Genomic DNA, 9,143 nt, shown 5'->3' with positions numbered 1-9,143 from the left:
CAATTTCTGGGAAGATGGCTGATAAAGGTTCTGTGGCTCCATTTGTGAAGAGTTTCCAAGGAAAGGCAGAGATAACTTCCGCCGATTTTTTGAAGATTTTCAAGAAATTTGATAAAGACGGTGAGTATTTTTGTAATATTGCCCATCACTTTGCAGAGCAAACAGTTCAAGGTTCTTCTTGCGAGGCCGTCCAACAGTCGAATTTTTACTGCATAGATTTTCCTTTTTCGATTTCTTGAAAGAGCGCATTATTTTTGCTCTTTTCGTCGGTAACCAAGTTGTTTAGTTGACAAACTGCTTGTGCTTTAAAATTGACGCGAAATTTATAGGCTTAAATCAGCTTGACTGACAACTCAAAGAAAAAATAAATTCTGTGGATTGGAATAGAGGAGTAAACCACATAAATGTATAAAGAAAATCTAATACAAAGACCATCGATCATTTGTAGGAAATCTCGTTGGTCTAATAAAAACCATCATGAGGTACATCCTTAGTCCGTGCATCGTAAAATAGAATACTTTATTTAAATTCAAATTTCCTTCATTTTCCTTTGTTTTTTGTGGGACACTCTGCAGATAATCATTAGCATAACCTAGAGCACAACAGTTCACTTCACTTGAAGAGAATGTATTTCTCGCTACTCGGCCAAATTACAAAAAATAATTGTGCACCTTCAGCTTTAATTATTCATTTCGCTGCGGTTAATTCGTCTATTCGACATAGTTTAAAAAATTTTGGGACTTGAATAAAACAACTGAACGATAACCCTTTCGCACAGGCTTCAGTCTCGCCTTATCGCCTTAGGCTGAGAAAGAATTGCGTCTTCCGTGCTGACAGATAGCGGATATTGCTAAGGTTAGCCATGATTTCAATGATCAAAAGTTGTAAATATTTAATGAGGAGGAAAAGAATAAGTTTCGTCCATGATTTTTCCATGTGGGTTTAAGTCAAGCGATACCCTTAAAAAAGTTCATATTCACTGATATTCGTTACCTATCTACATAATCACTCTTCCTTTTTAGATCAGAAATTAACATTAATGAAGTTCACTATGGTTTCGTGTTTTCACCGCCACACCCATAGGCGCGTAAATAATATATCATGCCAAACAGGAGCATTTTTAATTCATCAGAGTATGCCGAAAGCAAAGACATGCATCGCCTCACCAGTCAACATCCGAGATAAACAAGAACCCTACCAAATTTTCTTGACATTATTATTATAAACCAATTTAAGTGTCTTTTAACTAGCTTCACTGCAGTTCAGTGCCCTTTAATGATTCAATATTTACCAAATCTTTAAAATTGTAAAGCCAACTTCTGTTGCTTTTCGTTTTATGCGAAACAGATAAGTCCGAAGCTGAATACAAACTTCCATATCGCAGAATTTTGATAAAACAACGTCTCATATTGTTGAGAATGAACTGCCACAAATCGATATAAAAGAAATTAAACGCAAGCCTGTCTGGATTGTTTAAATTCGCACACAAATTTGACATGCGGATTATTGATAAAAGTTTTTAAAGCTCCTGTCTCGAAACATAGGCATGAAATATAGCCTGTCTGAATGTATTTGCAATTCTCCAGAAGATCCCTTACGAAATGCACTGAGCTAAGATAAAAAAAAATACGCAAAATTAACAAATTAAACGACGCCAGAAGAAAAAAATTACTATAGTTTTCAGATACATGATAGCGTCTTCAGGTATGGACTAGCCGGATAATAAATAAAGATGTAAAATTCAGTGTAATACAAGAAATTTAATACCTCAGCGAAAAAAAAGTGATAAATGAAAACTTAACCATGAAAAGTCACAAAAGCTGTCTTTCTAATTATGCAGAGTGGAGTGTAAACATGACTGATTATGATGTCAATTTGGCTCTTTTCACAAATCGAACTAAAACGAAAGCCTTGTAATGAAGCTCGAACGCTACCAACTTATCCGTTAATGCGCGAAGTGATCGCTTATTTATTCATCGAGGGAACATTTTCTAGTTGTCCTTCAAAATATGCCATCCGTTATGTGCGAAGTGTTTAAACAGCTAAGTCACCATTGCATTCGAGAATCGAAAGCTGCCAGAGAACCTAAACATGCAATATCGGAATAAGATCCACTTTTATCACACGATCTCTTCTACGTAATCAGTAAGTCATAAGCATCCTGTGTTTAGTCTTTCATCCAGGCATAACAGGTGAAACGTGTACTAAAAATAAACCTACTTCACAGCATGATCCTCGTAGGAAATTACTCACTGCTTTCTGAAAAGATGTCATTTTTGCATTATTGTTTTTTAATCCGTCCTTTTCGTTTACATCTTAGAAAATGGTTTTATCGAAGCTGGTGAACTGGATGACTTCCTCATTGCTCTGGCAAAAGAAAAGAAAGTGGTACAACTGTCATTCTTTTATTTTCCCATTTTATCATCAATTTTTGACCAAAATCTCGTTCTTTCTACTGAAAAAGAATTAGTAGGTGAGAGATTATGTTTAAATCTTCGACTCACTCAACTCTCAGATGATGACTTTCCTATTAGTCTGAAACCTCTCGAAAGCATACTCAAATTAAGCAGATTCCCATAGCCTGCATTAAAGCGATACTATCCCAAGTCAAATTCTTAATAAGCTGATAATTTTCCTTTCCACATTAAGAGCCGTCATATCATTGCTATGGCGCCAGTCATAGCATTAACATCTGTCTAAATCAATAGTTTTGCAGGAATGGAGTCTGCTTGTATTTCTAAGTTTGGTCGAAAAAAGAAAAAAAAAAACAAAGACGAAAACACGACAAACAAATGCCGAGGATATAAGCCCAGAATTTCATTCTGAAAGGTTGCGTTTTTTGTATTTTCCTTCAATATTTTAGAGATAATAGCTAACGAGCTTTTGTCTTAAAACAGGGCGAACCAGACTCAAAGCAAATTGCAGAGATGAAGGAGGAAATTCTCCAGGGCTATGATGATAATTTTGATGGCAAACTCGATCTAGAAGAGGTAAGTTCATTTTCCCTTTGCTTTGGCTGACTTAGTCTCCCCTGCAGCCTTTTCCGGCGTCGTCACGCAAGCGAAAACTTCCCTACCAACGGCTGCTCACATTCGAACAACATTCCTTTCCTATTGTAATGTGTTATCCAATGAAAATAAAGTTATTGTCTGACAAACAACCAATGAACACGCGATATATTTATTCTTGCGAATTCACAGGAAGCGGGTTAGCGTTAGTTTCTAAAGATAGAATCTGATGTCATCGAGACTCCGAAGAAAATATCAGATAATGATCGCTGTTTTGTTTGCCCAAATCCTGTGGGCAAATTTATAAAAACATCCCTTCTCTCTTCTATAATTACTGTTATAGCTTCTCTCTGATGCGTCAAGCTCTCAATACCAAAAGTATCTCGCACTAAGTCGAAAGCGTCTTCATTTTGTCAGTTTCAACGCTCGGATAATAGGAACTCAGTGATTGGTTTGATTATTGAGGCGCGAACGCTTTTCAGAATATGGCAAGTAAATGCTGATTGGCCAATTTCCGGAAAGGAATGTTGTTCGAATGTGAGCAGCCGTTGGTGGGGGAGTTTTCGTTTGCGTGACGACGCCGGAAAGGGCTGCAAGGGATACTATGGCTGACTTATATAGAGTGAAAAATTCCAAATTTATGGCAGGAAATAAATAGAATTAACACATAATTTATCAAATATGTATCAAATCTATTTGTATATATACAAAACGTTGCTATGTCGCACGCTCTGCATACCTAGAACAATGATACCAATTGCGTTAGGAATGCAGAGCGTGCTAATTTAGAGGTCACAGCTTCGTCAATAATCTTTTGGTCTTTGTTTTTCTTTCCTTTTTCCTTTTTCTCCCTGTCAATTTGTACTCTTCTTGAAAGGGTATCATAATGTTAGATATGTTCAGAGCAAAACGCACATGTGAGAACGTTTGACGACGCAGCTTTTACGTTCAAATCTTTCGGGTAATAATAATCGAAATGCAGTGGTGAGACTGACATAAAATTACACCTTGACAAAGCCGAAAATGGATCCGAAAAAAAATCCGATGAGATTCGTTGAACGAGGGCCAGCTTCGAAGCTGAACCAGATGACGAGTCGAGACAACTTACAAGACAGGCACAGCAGGTACGAATATCAATCTTTTCGCAGAAGTATAGCTTTAATCAGTCGATCGATCTAGACATACTTGACTTTTTTCCTTAATATTTTCTTCACAGCTTGCTAATATCCTGCCCACCGAGGAAAATTTCTTGGCTAAGTTCCAACATTCAAACATCTTAACTAATGTTGACTTTTTCAAGGTTTGTAACTCCATTTTAGGTAGTTGGCCGAAATCCAGCCCGCATCAAAATGATTTGTACATACCATTATTTCAAATTTCCCTTATTCCTGAAAAAAAGGAAAGAAAGTCTTGTTGGAACAAACAAGTTCTGTTGATTTTCAAGTAAACAGTTTCCTTCCTTGTCAAATAATGGGCTTGTCTTTTCTTTTATACCGCTTGCACACCCTAACATCGTTTTGTAAGTCCTCCACACTGTCCTTTATACGTTTTCTATGCTACCTACGAGGAGAATTTGCTTAGTAATCGAGGGCTTTTTGACCTTGCGATCATTTCCCCCATTCTCATGAACTTAATGCCAACCTCGTTCCCAGGGTCTGTCATCTTTCCGCCCCCTTCCTTCGCTCCAGGTGGTGAGAAGATGAGAGACCCCGGAAACGAGGATGACTTAATGCTTGATTCAGGGGTGATGCTGTTGGGAGAAAATAGATTATCATCACTCCTAATTAAGGGATTAAAGTTTGCGAGGAGGACACAGCATCTTAATTGATGGCGTCAGTCCTATTTACAAAGGGGCCGACCATTTAACTTTTGACGGCGGGGTGGGTGATTTTGAAAATAAATTTCCTGCAAGCGCTTGTCAGGGAAGAAAAAAATTGCATGCAGCCCAAATGTAACAGTAAAAATGTACCAAAAAATCGGAAAAAAATATCCTGCACAGCAAATTGCTAGAAAAAAAATTTTTCGATGACCAGAAATGACCCCCCCCCCCCCTCCTCAAAAGTTAAATGGTCGGGCCCTAATGAAAGGATCATTCAGTACAATTGTCAATTCTGATTATTTTTTGAAGGTGTGGAACCATTATGATCAGGATCATTCAGGATTCATTGAGAGTGACGAACTGGAGGTACAGATTCTGAAAAGTAAACTTTAGACAAATGAAAATTATATTAGAAGGTATTTATTAGCGAGGAGTAGGCAATTATTTCACGACAAGTGGTTTGAACAAAAATTTGATCAGTTCATATAACCCCTCATTTGTAAACTGTTGAAATATACCCACCCCTCTGATACAATATGCATGTGTTGGGTTTTTTTTTTTTACCTCCATCTATCTACAACGATCACCAAAATAGGCTGAACTAAACCATTTCTCTCCGCATGATGTAAAAAAACGCTGCTAAACAATATGCCTTATTTGATAAACATTTGCACGACAAAATAATTCAAACTCTCCTACTGTGGAATATGTTGAGGTTCTCTGAGAGGACCAGCGACTGGACTAGGTTTAAGTTCAAAAGACGACAAGCGTATTCACTCAAACTTTTTGCTTCATGTTCTTCGTTAGGGATTCTTAACAGATCTACTTGGCCGAGAAGGACAATCACTGAATCCGCAGAGAATCACCGATTACCAAAAAGCCATGGTAATATCGTAAATGTTATTGACAACGCTAAGATTTCAGGCATTCTTGAGATAAACTACGGGAGACTATCTCCCCTGGCGATGGGCTCCTGGCTGCCATAACTAAAGAGGTCATTACTCAAAGGGCCTGATTGTGCGATTCTGAGTGTGCAATACATGTAGCTTATTATGTTGGTTGCTGTTAGGGTTGATTTTCGAAAATTTATTAGAGTCTAGTCTTCGATCCTTCCGAGATGGAAGGATGAGCACGGGCTGATTTCACGATTAGTGACAAGTAATACACATTGATCCCTAGCTTACGCATGCCTGACTTTCCACCGCTCTGCTCTGGCAATCGAGTCTTGCACTCCGTTTGAATATGGGCAATCCGGTCTTTGCACTATAACGTCAGCTAGGATGCAGCATGCCACACGCAATTTTTCTTTTACCCTTACGAAAATTAGAAATTTACGCCTCATTGGAAGCCAATGGGAACTTTTTGTCTGTGCGTTATTAGGTTTTATAATTTATTCCGAAATTTTGTGAATTATTGACTACATGTTGGAACATTTGTAATTTATGATATTTTTGTTGTAGTTGGATTTGTTTGACAAAAACAAAGATGGAAAGTTGTCTTTGCCGGAAATGTCAAAGTGAGTTAATAAACAACAGAAACAGCACTTATTGGCAAGTAACAGTAAAATAGGCCCTCATTACTAATTACGGAGACATTTTATAAGACAATTACTGATTTTTCACTTCATACAACATCTGTTTAGCTTTTCCCCGTTACCCTTCCTTGTATCGGAGGTTGGAGAGCTTTGAACACCCCTACGGAGACCGTTTTAAAAGCATGATGCAATATTAAGGCGAGGCGCGCAGTTCGTTTTGTTATCTCTTATTCAGCATGCGTGCGAAAAACTTTTTTTCAGGGCCGTAAGCATCATCACCAATATAGTAAAGATTAATACAAAAGCACTGTCACCTTGATGATAAAGTCCTACCGTTTGTCTAACGATCTGGTTGTTTACTGCGAGTGAAGGTCGAGAAATTCCCTTGCTAGACTTCATCAATGGTTATGAACTCCGGCAGTCTCATGTTTTGAAATGATGCGCAATAAAGCCGCTTCTAGAAGTGATTAACATGTAACTTCTCTCTATAATATGCACTATAAGAAAGCTTGTAAGAGGTTATACCTTAGAGTACTGCGCAGAGCCAGGGTGTGTCAATCTAACATCCTGAAGATATATCTTAGTCGTAGATTTTTAGTTTTTAGATAAAAGTTGTCTTAAGATTGTAAAATACACTCGATAATTCAGGCCCTTTACTGCCAGAGAGTTTAATAAACTAGTCATTCATTTTTTATCCAGCACGCATGTTATGAGAATACTCAAACTTATCAGGTTGAGGCTGTTATCTTGATCGAACACTAAATTCTCGTAACTAATTTACATGGAAATGTGCCGTAACCAGAGGGAGAACGAACAATCAGATCTTAGAAGTAAAAGGGATAAACAGCGTAATGCAAGTTTCTTATGATAAACAAAAATTTTCATTGCAGAATACTTCCTGTCGAAGACAATTTTCTGCTGAAGTTTGACCGGGTAATAATTTGCAATACTTCATAAATTAAGTTAGATTTCATATGAGTGAATATTGGATGTGATTAAATAATTTTAATTTGTGGTTTTGCTTCGATTTTTCTCAGGATGACATGACTGAAGCACAGTTTAATGAGATATGGTCTAAGTATGATCAGGTAAAAACCAAAGAAATAGGTCCGCAATACTGACGTAGCATGCACGTTAACGTTAATAACGCGCGAGGTTTGCATGCGTGACTATGTATGCCGGGCGTTTCAAAAATCATTGAGGGCCCCACAGTATTTTGTGGGTTAGGTCCACCAATCAAATATGATTGTTATTACAATGAAATCGTGAAACAAAGAAAGAGAAAAGGATAAGCTGGTACAACAACGCATTCATAATACTTCATGTCAATTTACGACGCGACAGTTTGGAAGGGCAAAGTCCCATGCACGCGATGCCACACTGAAAACTTGAGAAGCAACATTTGTCCCTGCAACACTATTTTTGTTTCTTGAGTTTAACAAAGCCTCAAAAACTGTATCAACAAGTGCCAACGAAGTTTGTAATGCGCAACACTTATCATGGCTAGAAAATAGACACCATACAAAAAAAAATCTCAGTGGCTGCCAATGTCAAATGTCAATGTTTAAATGTCCCCTATGGTGCACCTCGTCCTCAGCAGGGCTCCTGTCCTCTCTCGGTTCATCCCCACTCTTAGGAACTGCTGAAGAGATGGATGGCACCCAACAGTCTACGCGCGTATGTGAAAAGAAGAGCTGAAAGAAGACTGGGGGCGAGTCAGACTAGGCGAAGAGGCTTGGTTTTTCGCCGATAAAATATCCGTACCATGTCTTCTAGTCATAATTATTAGAACGTATCCAGTACTGCACAATATGTTAGCCGATCAGTCAAAGCTCTTTTATTTATCGTAGGATGGCAACGGCTTCATTGCTGATGAGGAGTTGGAAGCTCTCCTTTATGACATTCTCGATAAGAACAATAAAGTGGTAAGTTTTCTTCTAAAATCGTTCTTAGTTCTCTCATCTTTCCGCCCTCCTCTCTCGCTCTGGAAGGAAGGGAAGATAAGAGACCCTGGGAGCGAGATTGCCAACAATCAGACAGAAGGACGGACAGACACGCAGACGCACAAAGATAAAGAGACCTAGAGACAGAGAGGGAGAGTTGGTTATTGTAATTTTTCTTTTTTTAACAGGACATCGAGAACCCGTGTGAGCTGAAAAAATTCAAAAGCTGCATAATGGATAGTTTTGACCAGAACAAAGATGGAAAGCTTGGGAAGGACGAGCTAAAAATGATGCTATTTGCATGAGCAATTAGTATTCTACGAAAAAAGTTTGCCTCATCTCAGTATGATGAAATAAAAATATCGAATAAACGCGATTGAAAGTCTTTTTCTGCCCAGCCAGCAATATTTATGGCTAAAAGTTGTTTTTTTTTTTTTTTTTTTTTGTCGTTTTTGGCGCGAAGAATTTTCTTGAACGTATCTTCCTCATAATCTAAATTAGGTATGGATTTGTTACTGTTCACAAGAGGTCATTCCCTGGAGAGTGACATGTGACTGCTTAGTTAGTGTTCTTAGTAAGAAAATCATGCGCTGATTAATTCGAATTAAGCCTCAACATCCCTCCCGGAAAACCCACGGAAATTTTACTGTCGTCCGTGCCCGGGGGGTGGGGAATTCGAACCTTGCCTTGCTGGAGTGGGAAATTTGAACCGGAGCTGAACTGTTAAGTCTCTTCAGTGAAATGCACGTGTTTTACCTTTTAACATGGAGGTCTTAATCGAATCCGGCCTCTAGGTAGGGCCTCTTCAGGAGTTCAAATGCCCGTGGGGAGGGGGGTTG

General features: G+C 38.4%; 1 protein-coding gene across 1 annotated transcript in view; it reads left to right on the top strand.

The window, feature by feature from the left end:
• Positions 1-9,143, top strand: part of LOC111331010 (calbindin) — a 9,267-nt gene continuing 124 nt past the window's right edge. The window contains exons 1-11 of the mRNA XM_022936034.2: positions 1-120; positions 2,321-2,388; positions 2,898-2,990; positions 4,225-4,308; positions 5,137-5,193; positions 5,635-5,712; positions 6,288-6,343; positions 7,252-7,294; positions 7,399-7,449; positions 8,212-8,286; positions 8,493-9,143. The exon at positions 8,493-9,143 is cut by the window's right edge and continues 124 nt beyond it. Of these exons, the coding sequence (XP_022791769.1) occupies positions 15-120; positions 2,321-2,388; positions 2,898-2,990; positions 4,225-4,308; positions 5,137-5,193; positions 5,635-5,712; positions 6,288-6,343; positions 7,252-7,294; positions 7,399-7,449; positions 8,212-8,286; positions 8,493-8,609 (828 nt within the window). The 5' untranslated portion in view covers positions 1-14 and the 3' untranslated portion in view covers positions 8,610-9,143. The remainder of the gene's footprint in view (positions 121-2,320; positions 2,389-2,897; positions 2,991-4,224; positions 4,309-5,136; positions 5,194-5,634; positions 5,713-6,287; positions 6,344-7,251; positions 7,295-7,398; positions 7,450-8,211; positions 8,287-8,492) is intronic.

Source organism: Stylophora pistillata, chromosome 3, assembly GCF_964205215.1.
Source record: "Stylophora pistillata chromosome 3, jaStyPist1.2, whole genome shotgun sequence".
Classification (NCBI taxonomy): Eukaryota; Metazoa; Cnidaria; class Anthozoa; order Scleractinia; family Pocilloporidae; genus Stylophora; species Stylophora pistillata.
This window is presented reverse-complemented; position numbering and strand designations above follow the sequence as displayed.